At 41.4% G+C, this 20,956-nt stretch overlaps 1 protein-coding gene across 10 annotated transcripts in view; it reads right to left on the bottom strand.

The window, feature by feature from the left end:
- The window catches only part of MAST2 (microtubule associated serine/threonine kinase 2), a 325,477-nt gene that overhangs the window by 266,327 nt on the left and 38,194 nt on the right, over positions 1–20,956 (bottom strand). For 7 of the 10 annotated variants that reach the window (XM_065553746.1, XM_065553747.1, XM_065553748.1 and 4 more), the window contains exon 3: positions 8,717–8,859. The exons of 2 other annotated variants lie outside the window; for them this stretch is intronic. In XM_065553746.1, coding sequence (XP_065409818.1) covers positions 8,717–8,859 — 143 coding nt within the window. Of the gene's footprint in view, positions 1–8,716; positions 8,860–20,956 lie in introns of those variants that run through there. One more of the 10 variants, XM_065553756.1, reaches the window with a different exon arrangement.

Raw genomic sequence — 20,956 nt, 5'->3', positions numbered from 1 at the left:
GTGGCACTGCATACGAACAAAAGTGCTTAGCCCAGAAAAGGAAGCTTGGTTGGAACCACAGCTTGGTTGGAAGGAGTACTGCAGAAAGGGATCTGAGAGTCATAGTGGACCACAAGCTAAATGAGAGTCAACAGTGTTGCAAAAAAAGCAAACATCCTTCTGGGATGCATTAGCAGGAGTGTTGTAAGCAAGACACGAGAAGTAATTCTTCCGCTCTACTCTGCGCTGATTAGGCCTCAACTGGAGTATTGTGTCCAGTTCTGGGCACCACATTTCAGGAAAGATGTGGACAAATTGAAGAAAGTCCAGAGAAGAGCAACAAAAATGATTAAAGGTAAGTATGAGGGAAGATTGGAAAAAAATGGATTTCTTTAGTCTGGAAAAGAGAAGACTGAGATGGGACATAACAGTTTGCAAGTACATAAAAAGTTGTTACAAGGAGGAGGGAGGAAAAATTGTTCTTCTTAACCTCTGAGGATAGGACAAGAAGCAAAGAGCTAAATTGCAGCAAGGGAGGTTTAAGATTGGACATTAGGAAAATCTTCCTAACTGTCAGGATGGTTAAGCACTGGAATAAATTGCCTAGGGAGGTTGTGGAATCTCCATCATTGGGGATTTTTAAGAGCAGGTTAGACAAACACCTGTCAGGGTCTAGATATACTTAGTCCTGCCATGAGTGCAGTGGACTGGACTAGATGACCTCTGGAGGTCCCTTCCAGTCCTATGATTCTATGATAATTGGCCTCCATGGATCTGCTAAAGTTTTGCAGTCATCTACAAGCTTCAGTCTGCTGTATACGTTTTATACCAGGCAGACAGAGTAGAAAAAAACCCAAAAATTCAAAGGTTCTTCACAGAAGCCACTATCTTTCTACTGACAGGCCCCTTCAAAGTAATTTCTCTCCTCGGATCATTGTCCTTTTGCTGACCCAGAAGATGGGATCATCTATTGCTCTTCTTCTGGGACCATCTTAGTATCTGATACCCTGAGAGGGTAGAAAGTTCTCTCAGTCCTTCCAGGAAACTGCATTTTACCCAACATGCAACATTTACTGTCAGATATTTCTTTTCCATGAGGAGGAGCAAATAGTGCTTGAGGGGTTCTATATGAATCCTAAGACATCTGTTCTTCTCACATTTGGCACCATAATGGTAGTCCAGGTATTTCAGAACTTTGTCTCTGACAGTGGCCAAATACTTCAGAAGAACGTGCAAAAAACCCTGAAACAGGGACATATGGGGTCATCTGCCCCATGAAGATCTCATTCTAACCTCTAACACAGGGGTGGCCAACCTGTGGCTCTTCAGAAGTTAATATGCAGCTCCTTGTACAGGCACCAACTCCAGGGCTGGAGTTACAGGTGCCAACTTTCCAATGTGCGGGGGGTGGGAAGGGTTGCTCACTGCTCAACCCCTGGCTCTGCCACAGGCCCTGTCGCCACTCCACCTCTTCCCGCCCCCTCCCCTGAGCCTGCAGTGCTCTCGCTCCTCCCCCCTCCCTCTCAGAGCCTCCTCCATGCTGAAAATAGCTGATTGGGAGGTGCAGGGAGAAAGGGGGAGGCGCTGATCGGCGCGGCTGCCGGGAGGCACTGGAAGCGGCGTGGGGGACCTGATGGGGGGCTGCTGACTTACTACTGTGGCTCTTTGGCAATGTACATTGGTAAATTCTGGCTCCTTCTCAGGCTCATGTTGGCCACCCCTGCTCTAACAGTTTAAAAATTAGTTTAAGCCCTTTTTTTAATTAGCTATGATTCTGAATATTCTTGTTATCTACTTAAACATCCATGAATTTTGTCAAGTTCATAGTCTAACCAACATCCTGTGTCAATGAATTCCACTGTCTGAAAGCTCATTGTTTGAAAGAATTTTCCCTTGGTTCTTGTGTTACGAGACAGAAGACAAGCTCATGATCTATCTTCTCTAGACCATTCATTTAGTATATTTTGATCATGTCCCCTTTTATTGGACTCTTTCATAAAGTAAACAATTTCAGTTTTTTCACACTCTCAATGAGAATTTTTCCATCCCCTAACATTCTCACTAGCCAATCCAGATGAATTCTGCAATATCCTTTGAAAGCCAACCACTGATTTACCTAATAGCATTATAATATTTTATGTATTATTCTCCAACCCATTCCTTAAACATACTAACTTATTGTTTGCTTTTTTTGACAGCATATTGAACACAGGTCTCCACTGAGTTGTTCACAATAATGCCCAAGTCCTTTTCCTGAACTCATACCGCTAACTTAGAACCTGCAAGCTGTACATGAAACTCACCCAGACTCTCTCAGACTTATGATCAGAAAGCATGTCAAAAAGGTCAAGTTTTCCATGACCATCACAGCTAGGTGGTAGAGTCCTCTAATGTCTGCAAATACTGTAAAAAACTTCCAGGTGTTCGCCATCTGCAGGACTCATGGTCACTCTAGTAGAACCATAGCTACTTTATGGCTATAAGAGTTAGAGGGATTCAGCAGAAGAATGGAGTGAGGTCACCACCTGAAAGTCCTTACATACATTTAAAAGGCCCAATAGGCTTGATTGGCATCTGCCAATGCTGGGCTCCCTCTAGAGGAGAGTACTGAGCACGGTGAGTCTGTACAGGCTTTTTCCTCCCAGAGTCAAGGATCCAATGGGCTCTGCTACTTGAAGCCCATGGATCCAGATTGCCACATATGTAAATGCAGAAACATTTTCCCCTACCTGTAAATTGGGTTTCTGACAATCTAGAACACTCTTAGGTGTTTGTGAGCTAATATTCATAAGCAACTTAGTTGTCAGTCTTATTTGTTTAAAAAGCTGCACTCCAGTCTCTGCAGGTTTGTTATTGTTACTTTATCAATTTACTTCATGAATGTGTTCAAAATCTAAGAGATAGCAACTGAAGCACAGGAGCCAGCCTGTAGAAGTAGTGCAGCTGGAAACAGAGGGGGGGGGATAAACAATAAAATAAAACATAAAAATAAAAACACTTTTGGAGGCCCATGACAGGCCACTCCACCTAGCAAATTCAAACACCACAGGAAAACCAAGTCCAGATTGTCAAACGAGTGGGAGCAGAAACAAGCCACTCAAGTGCATGCAGTAAAGATGACTCTTTTCAACATTCCACCTTTTTGGCACTAGATTGCCATTTTCTCTTCCTGTTCCATCTATTTTATGGAAACATATAATGAACATTCTGAAATGACATACATACCGCTACAAAAGTTCAAACTCTGAGAATCAACAGATAGATAAATAGAGGAGTATAATGTCAATATTAATCTCTCTCTTTTCAGAGCCATTTTTCCGAAGTGATTAATTCTCCTGGCAAGGAGCCTTTTCCTGTTGTAATTTGTAAAACATCTTCCAATACCACAAGCATACTAAAACAGCTCCAAACATGTAAGTAGTTCCAAAGTCCCAGAATTCATTACATTTAATTCAGTGTTCATCTTGCCACAAGCTATTAGTCATTGTTTTGGAACCCATCTCAGTATAAAATTGAATACTAACAACTGTTAAAATAATTTTAAAAGTTCTGATTTAAACCAACAAAAGCAATGAAATTCAGAGTCATGGCTTTACATCTGAATCTCTATCCTTAATTAACCCCAATGTAAGTGAGTATAGAGCAATGAAAATAGAGTGTGATCACATGCATCTGTGCCTGAGCACTACAGCACACATTGAGGCAAGTATTAAAATTTCAACATTACAGCTCAACTCCATTCTTTTAAGTCAAAAAGTTTACTGTAGAACAGTGCTTCCCAAACTGTGAACCATAGCTTCCTTGGGGAATCACAAAGGGTTCATAGGAGAGGCACAAGCGTTTGGGAAAAAATGTAATCCACATTCCTTTAACAAAACATGCCTTTAACAATAACAATTGTTTTGTGGGGGAAGGGCAGGGGAGTTTCCTAATTAAAAGACTATTAAAGTAGGCTTTAAAAAAAAATTGAATCTTATCTACGGGTCTGCATCTTATGCAGGTAGCCTTCAGCAGAAAGTGTCTCAGCTAAAATCCCCTGCTGGAGCAGAGCGCCAAGAAGCTCCTAGCACCAGAAGCAGCAGCACCAACACTAGGAGATAGGGGAAGGGTGCTGAGGGAGAGACGTGTGCATCTTGTTTATAATGGAACAATTTTTTCCAACTGCTAAGCTTACATGTAGCTAACCTCAGCTGAAGACAAAAAGGATTTTAATAATGTTAAACAGAAAAGTAGACAATATGACACCACCACCTAATGTTTGGATTTTTCAGGTCTTGATATTACTGTACAAAGTCCATAGCCACAATGTGTCATTTGTTTTCAAATGTTAGTAAATTAAAGTATGAGGCCAGGGAAACTACTAAGACCTTTAGAAACCAAACACCTAGAATTCGTAAATCAGAGCCCAGAAACAAGAAGAACTGAAGCAGCAAAACAAAAGTTATGTCTAAAGAAGCAACTGTTTCTCAAAAAGCCTTAGAAGCATGTTATGTTGTGGCCATGTGAATTGCAAAATGTAAACAAGTGCACAACATTGGTGAAATCCTTCTATTTCCACCAGCACCAGACAGGTCGAATTATGATGGGGAATAAACAGCCATAGCACTGAAAACCAGTCCTATATCAAATATCATCCGTCGATGCACTGATAATCTTGGAGAAAATGTCCAGGACTAGTTGATAAAACAAGTTAAGAAGAGTCAATATTTTGCACCGCAGCTTGATGAATCTACAGACAGCCAAAATGGCTCAGCTTCTATGTTATATAAGACTTGTCAAAACAGGCACAATAGTTGAAGAACTTTTATTTTGCAAATAAATACCAATCCATATACCAATCCAAATAACTGGTGAGGAAATATTCAAGATGGTTGATAAATTCATAGTGGATGAAGATCCTAACTGGGATGTGTGTGTGGAACTGTGCACTGTTGGGGCAGCAGAAAGCAGAGCGGGGTTGCTGCATGAGTAAAGTGGCACAAGCAGCAATTTGGACACACTGAATGATTCATCTCCAAGCTTTGGAAAGAAAGAGGTTGCAACCTGAAGTACATGAGGCCCTCAACAGTGTTCTTAAACCTGTTAATTTTATAAAAATCCCTGGCAGCGAACACACTGTTTTAATATGCTGTGCGAAGACATGGGCTCTGACCACACTCAGCTTCTGTTTCACGTTGAACTCGGGAGATTGGCATGTGGGAAGTGTGTCACAACACGTCTGAATTGTGACACAATCAGAATTTTTGTCTTTGGGAAAACAGACCTTGCAGATTATATGTACAATGTGGACTTCCTGACTATGTTAGCTTACCTGGTGAACATTTGTATCCAGCTGAATGCACTTCACCTAAAACTTCAAGGTAAAAATATAAATATGTAGATATGAAAGAAAACTGGGGGATTCATGAAGGTTTGTCTTTAAAGAGGTCACAAGGAAAAGGAAATTACTGAGATCCAGTGTTATCAGACTTTTTAAAAGAACAGAATTAAAGTGATCAAAACACTATTAAAGACCAAATATTAACTCATTTGTCTGGATTGTATTCCCATTTTCATTATTAACTTCCTGGAGTTGAATAAGAATCTCCAGATACTGACTGGATTCAAAACCCATTCTCAGTAACAGCTGACTCCATTCCAACCTTAACTATCTCACCTCAAGAAAATCTCTTAGAACTGTTTAGTGATCACAAAACGAAGACTAAAGTTTTCAAATTTAACAAACCAGGAATTTTGGATTTCTCTTGAAGAAGACTACAAAGAATTCAGCGATGAAGCTGTAAAAGTGCTGCTTCCATTCACTTCATTGTCTGAGTTTGGGTTTTCAGCAATGAATTCTGTGGAAACTAAACACAGAAATTGTTTCAACTTGGAAAATGCCCTTCTGTCTGGCGCTATCAGAGTCTCAACCAAACATTGTTCAACTATGCAGTTTGAAACATGACTATTCTTCCCACTAAAATCCTAGCTACGTCCAAAAACCAAAAAATCCCTTTTTAAAGATTATAGTTCTAAAAATCTGGATGAGATCCGTTTATACAATTAAACAAACTGTATGCAGTTGAATAAAGTCACAAAACCACTCAAACTCTAGCGTCCCTCTTGAAGCTAGCATCCTGAACTCCTGAATTTAGTGTCCTGAGTGTGCCAAAAAATGGTATTTGGTTGTGGTGAGCCACCAAGTTTTAAAATCTCTCTAAATGGGCCGCAGCACTAAAATTTTTGTGAACCACACCTTTAGAAAAGCCCTTGGTAACCAATTTGCTTTTTTAATCTTTCAATAAGTACCACAGAAAGCGCCAATAGAGCCAAAAAGTACAAATTTATCATGTCACTATGTAGTAGGAAGAGTTTATGAGTTAGCATGTCTGGAACCAATTAAATAATATAAAAGTTACATCCACTAACTCAACAGTTTATCATTAAAATACTAACAAAGCAGCAGTCCAAACTAAGAACCTCACGGTATTTTTTTATTTATAAAACTGGCCAATTTCATTAGCGCAGGATATAAAACTAATCTGAAACATATCTGCCTTGTTCTAGAGAAAGGTCAGCCTTTATTTTAAAATATTTAATATACTTTTTAAATCCTCCTGAAATAAGCAGTTGGGTGCCAAGATACAAGTCAGAACATTTTGTCTTTGTTTTGCTACAGTCAAGTTACAAACCCCTGGAAAGATTATGTATCTAACAAAAATGGGTAGAACCAGGCCTGCAGACAGCCACCAAACTAAGACACCGTACAATTAAGCCAAATCACAAAAATGTCAGTCCATTGACATGACTAATGTACATAGATGAAAACTATGTATTTTAAAACCAAAATTACCAATAATGCAAATACATAGATTTTTGTTCTTTAAAGATTTAAATTTCATTTTGAACGGTCCATTTGATGCCAGACATCTGTTATTTCCGAAACAAAATTATAAGACAGTAACTTATGTCCGAATTTCCAAAACTTGACCATTCCCAGAGCTGACAAGTTATTCATTCATGTTGAATCCTTTAACTCAGTTTAGGATTTGGCTTTTGTGACAATTCAGGGCAACTGCACCTGTATTTCTCCTCAGTGATTCAGCAAGGGCACCCATTCTTGGATTCCAGCTCCCCAGCCATTGCCTTTCTGGGTGGAGACCCGCATCTCTCCCCGTTTTGACCCGGATATTCCCAGGCTGTACAGTTCCCTTTCTTCATAGTCTTTGCTGGAAAATACAATCTGCCTAAACTGACCTGCTTACTTCTCTTCAGAGACTGATGACAGAGTGATTGTCAACAGTTACCATGCAGCACTTCCTATGCAAGTCTATTTTATTCTTAATGTAAAACTCATTACAGAGAAAATAAATTAAAAACAACAAAAGAACCTATACGCGTGCTAACAAGCTTATCAGACATCACCCTAGAATATGTTCTGGCAGGCTCAGTCCTTCCAAACCTGTCCTAAGGATTGGGGCCTTCTGTGAACCAGGAGTCCTGCCTGTTGTCTGGATCAGGAAGAAGGGCAGGCACTGAGCCAGCTTAAACTCAGGCTTTCCATCCAAAAGTTTGTCTTTGTCTGTTAGTCTCTGGAAAATCCAGTGTGAACTAGTATATACATATCTCCCCAGGGGAGTGGCTTCAAAAGCTGATAATGAAGGAAGCTTATTAGCATCCCCCCTCCTTACTAGGGAAGGTACATAAAAATCCACAATAAACACAAACACATACACAACTGCGTTTTTAATATAATGTACGCCAAAGGTGTTAAACTTATTTCAATAAGGTTTAAATTAACTTGAATCCCATAAGGCTTATTTAGGGTATTATAGGATATTGTCAGGCTGTCACAGATCACTCAGTAGCTATGGTGTGCTAGGTGCTGCGTTATGTGAATCCACAGCCACTATCCCAGAGGACTTGCAATCTAAATTATACAAAGGATACATCATTTTAACCTTTTTATTAAACCAATCCCAATCTATATATTACAGCAAGTTATATAACAACCTGAAAAAACAGAGATTGTGACACCAAAATTTATCTTGTGTGACCTACATAAACACACATTATCCATGTAAACACTCTCTAGAAATGGGAATGAAGCCTATCAATCTGTGTTCCAAAGTACAGGATAGCTATTTAATATATATCACTAAATGGAAATCTAAGGATTATTTTCATCTTCTCTTCCCCAGTCTTGTGCTTTTGACTTTTTTCCTGGTGCTTTGTCAATTACAGTACTTAAGAAGAAAGGAACATCAAGAGCTAAAGGTCTCCATTTCAGAGAGAGTTGTATCAAAAGCAATCATGACTAGAGCTGGTCAAAAATTTTCTGATAGACTTTTCAGCAGGAAAATGCAGATTCAATGGAATCGAAACATTCCACGGGAACATGTCAATTCTGTTGAAATTTTTGATAGAAACAAGGCAAGCAGCCAGGAAAGATGCCCAGCCAGCCTACTTACATGGTTTCCTGCCAGCCCAGGCTGCCCCAGATCCCTGAGCAGCTGTCACCCTATGCTGCCCAATCCCCCAGGGAGCTGGCTGTCTGGGAAACAGGGCATTCCCAAGAGACAGCTGCCCAAGACAAGCTAAAAATTCCATTTTCCAGAAAAGAAAAATTTCCAGGCAGCTCTCATCATGATAAATAGTTGAGTTAGCCTAATAGAAAAGTTATTGAAGAAAAGGATCAAATAACTTTTCACGAGGTAGTTTTATTTGGAAAATAGAAATCAGAAAATATCAGACTCACCAAGCCAGCAGTAAGAGAAGGAGCAGACTGTCCTAGAGACTGGTTTCTCATACGGACCAGGTTTGAGGTTTCTCCAGCTGGCTGCCATGTTGATTGTCCCACTCCACTGTGCACACTGCTGGATAAGGGAAGCAGTTGCTTTCCTTTAAAAACAAAACATGATCTTAATATTTTACCACTTTAATGAATTATAGGTTACAGAATACAATGCTTAACCAAATGCAGGGTTTCAGCAATGGTTTTCTAATCTATAATCATTCCCATGGCTCTTCTATGAACCCTCTCCAATTTATCAACTTTCTTCTTGAATTATCAAGATCAGACCTGGCTACAATATTCCAGCAGCGTCCCACCAATGCCAAAAACAGAGGTAAAAGCATCTATACTCCTATTCAAGATTCCCTTGCTTATGAATCCCAGAGCTCATATTCAGCTGATTATCCACCACAACCCTAACATCTTTTTCAGAGTCAGTCTCCCCCATTCCATGACTATGGCCTACATCCTTCGTTCCTAGATATATCCATTTATATTTAGCCATATTAAAACAAATATTGTTTACCTGTGCCCAGTTTACCAAGTGATCCAGATTGCTCTGAATCAATGACCTGTCTTCTTCATTATTTACCACTCTCCCAATTGCTGTGTCATCTGCAAATTTATTAGTGATGGTTTTATGTTTTCTTCCATGTCATTGGTAAAAATGTTAAATAGCATAGGGCCAAGAAAGAATCCTTCTGGGATCCCACTGGTAACACCCGCTCAGTGATGATTTTGCGTTTATAGTTACATTTTGAGACCTATCAATTAGCCAATTTTTAATGCATTTAATGTGTGCCATGTTAATTTTATATTGTTCTACTTTTTTAATCAAAATGTCGTGAGGACCCAAGTCAAATGCCTTACAGAAGTCTAAGTATATTACTTCAATACTATTACTTTTATCAACCAAACTTGTAACCTCATAAAAAAATATATATATATCAAGTTAGCTTGACAGGATCTATTTCCCATAAGCACATGTTGATTTTCCTTAATCACCCTTCTTTCATTTTTTATTAATTTAGTCCCAATTCAGGTACTCCATTATCTTGCCCAGGATCTATGTCAGGCTGACAAGACCTATAACTACCCAGGTCATCCTGTTCACCCTTTTCAAAAGCTGGCACAACATTAGCTTTTGTCCTGTCTTCTGGAACTTCCCCAGTGTTCCAAGACATAGTGAAAATCAACATTAATGGTCCAGCAAGCGCCTCAGTCAGCTCTTTTAAAACTCCTGAATGCAAGTTATCTGGACTTGCTGATTTTAAAATGTCTAACTTTAATTGTCCCTGTTTAACACACTCCAGAGATACTAGTGGAATGGAAATGTATTACCACCATATGATGAGACTGCATCATCTGCTTTTTCCCCACAAAGACAGAGCAGAAATCTTTATTGAACACTTGTGAATTTTGTGCATTATTTATTGATAATTCCACCATTTCCATCCAGTAATGAACCAATACTATCGTCAAAATTCAGATGGTTACTGACCTTGTGCAGTAACGGAGGTTCTTCAAGATGGTTGTCCCTGTGAGTGCTCCACTTTAGGGTCTTCACACCCTGCACTTCTAGTTGGAGACTTATGGTAGCACTGCCCCAGTTGGCTGTGCATGCGCAGCAGCCATCCTGCACCGCTCCAAGCGGTTACCTCGCGCATGCAGCCACCCATTACCCAGTTCCTTTTTTACCCCAGAGGATCGAGCTGAAACTCTGAAGTAGAGGAGAGGGTGGGTGGGTAGTGAAACACCCACAGGGACAACCATCTCCAAGAACCTCAGTTAGTGCACAAGGTGAGTAACCTTTTCTTCTTCAAGGAGTGTCCCTGTGGGTGTTCTAATTTAGGTGACTAAAGAGCAGTGACCCTCCGTATGTACAGTGGAGAGCACCTATAGTCCAGAGTGAGCGTCTGCAGCTGACTGCTGCTCCAGGGCATAATGTTTGGCGAAAGTATGGGGCGATGTCCATGTAGCTGCTTTACAAATGTCAGTGATGGGTACATGTTTGAGAAAGGCTATGGATATGGACATAGCTCTAGTAGAGTGTGTGCAAAGTCCAGAAGGAGCTTGCAGATTGTAATTTTGGTAACGTAATTGGATACAATTAGAGATCCATTTAGAAAGTCTCTGTTTGGAAATGGTATGGCCTCTGTTGTGGATACAAATAGCCTAGACAATTTTCTGAACGTTTTTGTTCTCTCTATATAGAACGCCAGTGCTCTGCGGACATCTAGCATATGAAGGGACACCTCCCTGTTGTCGGCATGCGGCTTGGGAAAGAATACAGGTAAATAAATGGGTTCATTGAGCTGGAAGGAGGAGGCGACCTTGGGTATGAATTTAGTGTGTGGGCGTAGGATGACTTTGTCCTTGAGGAATGTGGTATAAGGTGGGTGTGCCATTGGGGCACACAACTCTCCCACCCTTCATGATGATATGATAGCTACTAAAAAGGCAACCTTCATGGATAAGTGTAGAAACAAGTAGGTTGCTAGCAATTCGAAGGGTTTGCCCATTGGGCACGGAGAACAAGGTTGAGGTCCCACATAGGGGTCGGGTCCCTTAATGTGGGATAAGTGTTCTCTATACCCTTCAGAAAGCGTTTAGTCAGTGGATGGGTGAAAACAGTGAGTCCGTCCATCTTGTCGTGAAAAGTGGTGATGTCTAATAAATGCACTCTGAGTGAGCTAGTCGAGAGGCCAGATTTTTTTAGTGTCAATATGTAATCAAGGATAGTAGGTAACGGGGCCGATTGTGGAATGATCTGCTTGTCTCGGCATCAGATAGAGAATCTTTTACGCTTGTGTGCACATGTTTTGTGTGTGGAGAGAACGTCCACTGTTTAGTATAATGTCTTGAACTTCCTTAGAACAGCATGTTTCTAGTTCTGCCAGCCATGGACTAAACAGGCCTTGAGATGAAGTGTTGAAATGTTGGGGTTAGGGAGGCATCCTGGGTTCATGGTGATCTGACAGCCAACTGGTCCAGGTATGGGAACCATGTTTGTCTGGGCCACGTTGGTGCAATCAAAAATCCCAGAGTCGTCATCTTGTCTAACCTTGTGTAGGACACGGCTCAACGGGGGGATTGGAGGGAAGGCATACAAGAGCGTGGCCTCCCATTTCATAAGGAAGGCCTCTCCCAAAGAGTTGTGTCCCAGTCCCGCTCAGGAGCAACTTTGCGGGCATTTGGCATTGTGGGTCGTGGCTAAAAGGTCTATTGAGGGGAATCCCCATTGTCGGAATATAGTTTGCAGAATTCCTCGGTCCAGTTCCCGCAAACTGAACAAGTTTGTGAGAACACTGCACTTCAAGATGGTAACCCTAGCAACCATAATTTCGGCATTGGAGAAAGGTTTACTCTCGGCCCTCTACCTACAGGACGCTTACTTCCACGTCACTATCCACCTGGCGCACAGGAGATAACTACGATTCACTCTGGGCAACCTATGCTACCAGTACAAGACACTTCCCTTAGGCCTCTCCACAGCTCCTGAGACCGCTTTTTGGGGTCTTTTTTAGGACCAGGGTTCTTAGCAGCCATTTTTGACGAGGACCCCGTATCTGAGGCAGCTGCAGGTGAGGACTGGCGAGGAGGTGTCGTGGACTCGGGATCAGAGGGATCTCTCCATCATTAAAAGTTTTAGTTGGAGGGCCGTAGCCTTCCTTGTCCTCACTGTGAGTTTCTTGCAGCAGGGACACTTTTGGGGAATGTGTCTCCCCCAGGCAATGGACACACTGCGAGCGGCCGTCTGTCCCTGGTATTGAAAGTCTGCACGTCTGACAGCGCTTGAAACTTGGAGAGACAGGCATATCCGAGAGGCTAAGCTGAATAAAGAATGAGAATAGTCCTGGTCTAATGCCTCTTCGGTGACTACCCACCTGAGGCAGGGAGGGAAAAAAAAAATTTTTAATCGTAGACAAAACAAAAATGAAAGGAGAAATCAATAACGAGGGAAATAACTGAAAAAGGGGCAGAGATTAGAGGAATATGAGAGCTGTGAAGGGCACTGCTCTCGTTCTGACCAAAACCAGAGATGGTAGAGGAGGAACTGGGTAACGCTTGGCTGCACACATGAGGTAACTGCTCAGAGCGGCATGAGACAGCTGCTGTGCATGCGCGGCTAACCAGAGCACTGCTACCACAAGTTTCTGACCAGAAGCGCAGGGTGCCAAGACACCTAAAGTGGAGCACCCACAGGGACATTCCTCAAAGAAGAACTTTTTGTTCCCAATATACCTCTACCCCGATAGAACGCTGTCCTCGGGAGCCAAAAAATCTTACTGCGTTATAGGTGAAACCACGTTATATCGAACTTGCTTTGATCCACTGGAGTGCGCAGCCCTGCCCCCCCCCCAACCGCTGCTTTACCGCGTTATATCTGAATTCGTGTTATATCGGGCCGCGTTATATTGGGGTAGAGATGTACTTAAATTCCTTATTGTTCTAAACTCTTCTGGTCATAGGTTTCTCCTTGTGTCCCTTGGCTTCCTTTATCAATTTTCTACAATTCCTAACTTCTGATTTATATTCATCAATATCAAGTACCCCTTTCTTCCATTTATTATATATAAATTTCTTTGTTTTTACAGCAGCCTTCCCTTTATACTATTTACATATTATAAATGTGACTGGTCATGATCACTTGTACCTAAGCTACCCTTTTTTAATTCTGTGATCAGTTCCTCTTTACATGTTAGAACAAGGTCTAATATAGAATTCCATTGTGTTGGCTGCAGCACTTTTTGAGGTCATCTATAATGTTTAGAAATTCTCCAACATGAGACCTCCAGCAGGTCACTCAAATTGAAATCCCCCAGGATCACACAGGATTTTTTCCCCCTACATATTAAATAGGTGAGTAAGGAGGCAGTAATCCTGTTTCCTAGTGTGATTTGGTGGTCTATAGCAGACACCAGCTGGTACTCTATCTTATCCTTTATCTGACAGAACACTGATTCATAAGCATTCAAGATCATTTTTTTCCAAGTTATCAGTGACTTGGAAACACCACACGCCCTCCCCTTTTGCCCACTCAATTCTTCCAAAATAGGTTATAAACATTAGTTTTAACATTCCAATCATGTGAATCATCCCTCCATGTTTCTGTAATACTAACTACATAGAATATATGCTCATAAAGGAGTATTTCCAAATCCTCTTGTTGTTACCCAGGTTCCTAGCATTGCTGTATAGGCAATTCAAAAATTTCTTCTCTTCACGTCCTTTGGTTCCTTGGTTAATTTTGTGCTGAGTGCTCATATCTTCCCTCTTTTTACCCTCCCTTTTGCTACTAGTTTAACCCCTCCTGACTACTCTAAGCCAGCCTGTCTCTGAGGAGATTGGACCCTTTTCTGCCGAGGTAGAAGCCATCCAAACTCCCCCATAGAAGGTGGACCAATGTTCCACAAAACCAAAATCCTCCACCCTGCACCACTTACCTAGCCAGTAATTCACTTTCAGAATCTTCTGCCTTCTGTCTTCCTTTTTGACAGAAAGCACCTCAGAGAAGAGTGCTGAAGAAGAATGTCAAAGTACTCTTCCGAATTCCCTGAAATCATCTACTATCTGCAAGATATCTCATGACGGATATCTCATTAGTGCTAATATGAACCATCACCAATGGATCCTTGCCTGCAGGCTTCAGACGCCTATCCAATCTTAGAGTCTTGTGTCTTGGCTCCGGGAAGGCACTATACTGTCCTGTTGCCCACTTGTCCTCTGCAGAATGTTCTTTCGATTTTTCTGAGCACTGAATCCCCAACAAGGATCATTTGTCTTCCTTGGATGGCTAGAGAACTCTTTGTTGGCAAGTTTGATTTTCTTACAGGTTGGGCCAAGCTGCCATCCACACATCCTGTACCTCTCCTCATTCCTTTGGACCTGCTGGATCTTGAGAGGTATCTTCCATAGTTTCACTACGTTCCATACTAGGTTCTCAACAGGGAAACTCACAGCCACCCAAATTCTACACTATCATGAAGACTAAAGTATACTCCAACTTTCACAACTCTATTTGATTAATCATTATGAGAAGACACCAGTCTATTCTATAATTGAGACTGAGAAAAACCTTCTTTTATAAGCTTGATTATATGCATTTGATTTTGACTCTCCCACACTATATAGCCAAACTGCAAATGATCTGTATGAAATCTCACAGATGGAGTTTTAGGTCAGGATAGATTACCCACCCACCCACATTTAAGGAAAAGAAAGTGTAACAAAAGCAAAAGAGATGTTTGAAGTTTAAGTTTATTTAACAGGAAAATATTTGATAATGCTACAATTAAATACAATACACAACAGACAACGCAACTTCTTTACTCCTTTTTATTGCAGAGGGTGGGTCTTTGAAGGCATCATAATTTCAGTTCTCTTTCACTTGGTGTAAATGGCTTAGTCCTTGACCTTCTGGGTGTTGGATACATTTAAATCACGTACAGTAGACATCTCAGGACAGACACATTCTTAAGTCAAGTTTACTATTTATATTTAACTAGTCACACTATTGTTCAGAAGACAGAATTATATCCCCAAAATTTCTACTTACGTTCTGCTACTACTGACAGATACATACATTTACAAAATTCCCCATGCTGGAATTCACAACAGCCTCAAATATCTAGCCTGCTTTAGGAAAAGGGAATAGATCTCGTGTTTTCCTAGCATTCCAGTAACTACACTAATAAGCAGCTCTTTAAATTAGCAGATTTCCAACCAAGAGGAACATTATACATTCCTCATCACCATTTGCAATACCTTCTGCAGTACTAATACATTTTGTACCTTTTACAGTAAGTCTCTCGGAGCTGTTTAAACTTCAACTTTCAAAAAAGTTTGAAGAAAGATACGGTACATATCTTTAACAGACTAAGACTACATTCCTTAAAAATTAAGTAACAATGATACATAACATGTCTTGCCTTTAAACCAGTCATATTTCTGATATATGGAATAGCATTACTTAAACTATAGGCAGAATTTATCTTTCAGAACTTTATGTTCCATCCATATTTGATTGCTTTCCCTTTTTTGGCATAGACAGTGGGAGTGCAATGTCCCTGTTGTTCATATTCCAAGAATCCCAAAACTGCTATGAGCAAATTCTCAAACATCTAGTATACTCTTATTTACAGTTAAACGAGGAAGAGCCTGTAGTTTTACTACATTACTTAAAATAGAGGACAACAAAAGCAAGATTTGGAGACCTGGGTTCAAGTCCCCACTTTGCCACAGATTTCTTGTGTAACTTTGCACACAGGATAGATCATCTATTATTTTTTTAAAAATTATATAGATTTTTATTCAAATTAAATGTGTTTAAAGTTGACAATCTATAAGGCCTAAACTTATTAAAATCATTGAAAAATAAATATAAAAAATAATATTCAACCAGTACAAGTTTACTGCCCTGGAAAATACGCCCTTCCTCACAACATGACTACCCATCTGCAGTTCTTGCTTCAGGAAAAGTTTGCAGCTATCAACATGCAGGATTGGGTCACAATTCATGAGGGAATCAACAGGATTGCTGTGTTAGCTTCCACATGGCTTATCCTGTTACAGTTGCATGCAAATACGCAAAACTCCACAGCCTTCCTCCTCCCGACCCCCCAGCACATTTCTGGACAAAAATTCAAACCCCACTCATACTTGGGACAAATTATTTTATCCCCTATTCTATGGACTATGTATCTCTAACTGAAATGGACTAGATTTGGAAATGGAAAACATTTTCCCAAACACATACACAAAGTTCACTGTTTCTCACTCCATAGACCTTTGAGGGATTACAGAGCAGCAAACTTAAAGATACAGCAATGTAATATTTTTAAGAAACAGGAATTACCCTAGCAAAAAAATCTGTGCCTTTCCAGTAAAAATACTCTTTAAAGGTGTACTTTACTGTTGGCATTTCCCAGTCACACTTTAAACTCCACGTAGTGGGGAGAAAGGGAAGGGTGGACACCAAGTCGCTGGGATACAGTCCGGCATTAGCGGATACATGCTGCTAGCCAGGGGATCTCATAAATTTTGCATTGGTTCATAGAGTGGAAATTCCTCCCATTATTCTATTAACATGGAGCTAGAAACTTACCGGGCTCAGAGGTGGCTTCCGGCCCCTCGGTATCTGCTGCAGGATGTTCCTCAGGTGCAGCAAACAGAATTTGCTGCTAAACCTGTTTCAAAGCCTGCTCTGGGGACGGTTTCAGCAACAAAGTTACTTCATGGTACTTGCTTGGCACCTGCTACTGCCTTCCATAAGTCCACATGCTGGATTCATCAGGGCACCATCCCAGCTGAACAGGTCATCGTGCTCCACAGGTGGGTCTATCCTTGGTGCGGTGCCCAGCATCTGGTCAAATTCCTCATAAAACAGGCACAGCGTTGGTGAGTTGCACAAGGTCAGTTCTGGTCCTTGGTCCTCCACTCACTCACTCTTGAACCACTTAATTCGCTCCCCGGACAGATCACCAGTGTGGCAGATTTGCAAAGCTGCCATCTTCTTCACTATTTGCTGCTATGCATACTATTTCTGGTAATCCTACTCAAGTCCACAGTCGTGCTGACGTCACACCAGAGATTCACCAAAATCTGGCTGTGCTCCAGTGACCATGATGCAGCGCGCTTAGCAAAAAGCTTTTTCTGGCTGGTCAGTATTGCAAACACAGAAGGCTCTCTGACGGTGTATTTGCAGCTTGGTGGTCAGAAGACAAAGGAAGAGTTAACACTGACTCACTGAGCAGCTGCTGTATGACCAAGGGGGGTGGCTTTCATTTTCACTTGAATCAATTGGAGATTCTTGGGATAGAGCGGACAAAGGAAGTTGGCCCATAGGATTGTGGGATACCTTTGGTGAACTCCCAGGACCCAGGTCAAGTGGAACTTCAGCTACACCGCAAAGCAACAGGGATTGAACCCTGAGTCCCAGCTTCACTTGGGCTTGAACCTTTCACCCACAGAGGATCCTAGAACTCTAGGTCCAAGCCCAAATCCAAGAGATTTGTGTGTAGACAGAAAAGCTATTTGGGCTCAAGGCTGAATCTGAGCCCAGGCTTCCCTGCACTGCAGACATACCATGAGAGGCAGAGTGTCAAGGCACTCCGTTGCAGCAACCCCCCATGAAAGCCTTTTGTCAATTTCACTGCTAAAAAGTGTAGCTGATGAGGCCTTCCTGGAGGGCAGTTGTCGTTTCAATTTTCACAATGGAAAAACCAAATTTTTGGCACCAAACTAAAATTTTTCCATATAAAAATCCCATTTTACGAAAAGGACCTGTTTTATCAGAAAATCATTCCGATGAAAATTTTTCACCCAGCTCTTAACGGGAATTTTGGTAAGCAGAATGTCCGAGCTGGAATTTGGACAGGACAGACTAACAACTCTACTTTCACATCAACAACTGGTCAGTACCTAGGCTTTGAATGGCCACGTAAGTCTGCACCTCAGTGCCCCCCAAATACTAGGTTTGAACATGGTTTCAGTACCAACTCAAAGGAAAGAGTCTAAGTCACCAGCACCACCTCTTACAGTTTAGACTCAAATTTTCTACCTCCATCAAATGATTAGAGGCTTCAGGACATCTCTGCTTGAATACAAATGTGTTGGAGTTTGAGGTTGTGTCAGTGCTGTAGCAACCCACCCTGCGAAACTGTGGCAGCAGACGGCCTCAGATCAAAAGGGGGCCTAAGAGCCAGTCTGTAGTTTCTAGGCTATTTCAAATGACGCAGGGCAGATTAAATGTAGTGCAATTATGGGATACTTGGCATTTATATGTCCCTTTGCATAATCACAGTGCTACTGCAGATGCAAAGTAAACAGAGTAGGAGGATACACCGTGGTTGAACTCCTTAGACACACGCAGTCCCTACAGCGACAGTACATTCCCTAGCCATGACTGGTTGGGAAACCCCACCGAAGCCACCTAACTCTGTTTCTTAGAGATAGTATTTTCCCTGCTTGAGGTGAACTTTTGCATTTCTGCTTTACAGTTGCAGATACTGGTTACATGTTATGCGGCTGTTTAACATTAAGTGCACAGTGCATATGAATGCTCTGAGGTTACAAAGACTAAAACTCTGAGGATTTTTATTATTTATGGGATGGATTGCAGTGGTCCGGACCCCAGTGAAGATCAGTAGATCAGAGAGGGTGAGGGCCTCACAGACCTTTCCCCAGGGGGAGCCTAAAACGTTCGCTTTTAATTCAACATCTGTATTCCTTTTCAATTTAGTTCAATGTCCTCTTGTTATTGTCTTATGATGAGAGAGTAAACAAGAGAGTGCGACACGAGGAGGGGGATAGATGAGAGGGCTGGATGTGGCCCTATATGCATCACTTCATTCCCATTTTTGTCCTCTAGTTCTAAATGTATGCACAGCCAGATCCTGTTCCATAAGATGCCAGAAGGTTTTTAAAAATTTACCTCAGGTGTGGCAAAAAGGAAGGAAAAAAGAGAAACAGGATCAGATTAAGAGACAAAGGTGCACTTGTGAGGTTTTTGACTCCTGGCACCTCTTCTAATGTAGAATCAGTCCAGGAAACCAATCAAGGGGGGAAAAAAACCTTAGAAGGGCATGAAGAAGATAAGAAGCAAGAAACATTATCTGATCATTACGCCGCTGTGATGTTATTGACATAATCTGTAACTGTCTAGATCACTGTTGCGACCACTGTAATATATTTGCAGCAAATATTGTATAAAGGTTGTCGTGTAAGCGGTCTATGGAGGGGGTTTGCTGGTTATGATTATGCTATCTACATATGTGTATCATTTTTGTAGTTGAAGTTATGAATATTGGCTCTATACTGTCTGTATTTCAAACTTATGCTATGCTTCTGGGTGACACCGCAGACAAGCTGGTGTCGGCACCACCTTGCCTGCTTGATGGCCCATTAAGGACCATCAGCTATACAATTGACCCATTGAGGGAAGGCAGATATACCCTGTGACTCGGCAAACTACGCAGGGACTTGCCCATGTGACTCCAAATTCCATTTTGCTGTAATTTTCCACAGTAAGGACAAAGAGGGGTTCTTACACCTGGAAGAGACTATAAAAGGCTGATGCCTCATCTCCATCTAGTCTTCAATCCTGCTTCTGACCTCTGGAGGGACTTTGCTACAAACGGAAGCTCTAAACAAAGGACTGATGACCCATCCCAGCTGTGGATGTACTCCAGAGACTTGATTTGAACTTGCAGTTTAGTCTATCGCTGCTGCAAGCCTGAACCAAGAATTTTGCCATTACTGTATGTAATTGATTCCATTTAACCAATTCTAACTCTCATCTCTATCTTTTTCCATTTATGAATAAACCTTTAGATTTTAGATTCTAAAGGACTGGCAACAGCGTGATTTGTGGGTAAGATCTGATTTGTATATTGACCTGGGTCTGGGGCTTGGTCCTTTGGGATCAAGAGAATCTTTTCTTTTTTACTGGGATATTGGTTTTCATAACCATTCGTCCCCATAATGAGTGGCAGTGGTGGTGATACCGGGAAACTGGAGTGTCTAGGGGAATTGCTTGTGTGACTTGTGGTTAGCCAGTGGGGTAAAACCAAAGTCCTCTCTGTCTGGCTGGTTTGGTTTGCCTTAGAGGTGGAAAAACCCCAGCCTTGGGCTGTAACTGCCCTGCTTCAAGCAATTTGTCCTGAATTGGCACTCTCAGTTGGGTCCCATCAGAACCAGCATCGTTGTAGCTGCTATATCTCAGCAAGTGGAAGCGAGTAGTCACAACTCAGAAGACATTCCACTAATTTCAGTATCCCCTTTTAATGTCAGTGATCCTTCAACATGGCCCAAATTCATCCATGACAAAGCAAGAATAACCATACTGAAACATGGATCGCTGCAAGTGAAAGGTAAAAGTTTTCCAAGTCACAAAGGAAGCAGGTTCACAGAAGAAAATTATGTAAGAAAATTGAAAAATGTACAATGACACTGGCTCATATATTACAGTAAAGAGGATGCCATATTCTGTATTTGTTGCAAATTATTTGGTGGTGGTCAGCATAGTCTCATTGATGGTGGTTTTCAGGAATGGCAATATAACCACAAACCTCTCAAAACTCATGAGAAAAATCATGTTCAATCAGATACAAAGTAAAGTGGAGAGAATTGGAACCATGACTGAAAATTGAATCTGCAATTGACCCGACTTCACAATCATGGCTCAAAACTAAGAGACAATAC

The sequence above is a fragment of the Chrysemys picta genome, chromosome 8 (assembly GCF_011386835.1).
Source record: "Chrysemys picta bellii isolate R12L10 chromosome 8, ASM1138683v2, whole genome shotgun sequence".
Lineage (NCBI taxonomy): Eukaryota > Metazoa > Chordata > Testudines > Emydidae > Chrysemys > Chrysemys picta.
The sequence above is the reverse complement of the archived record's forward strand: the minus strand, read 5'-3'. Positions and strand labels throughout refer to the sequence as shown.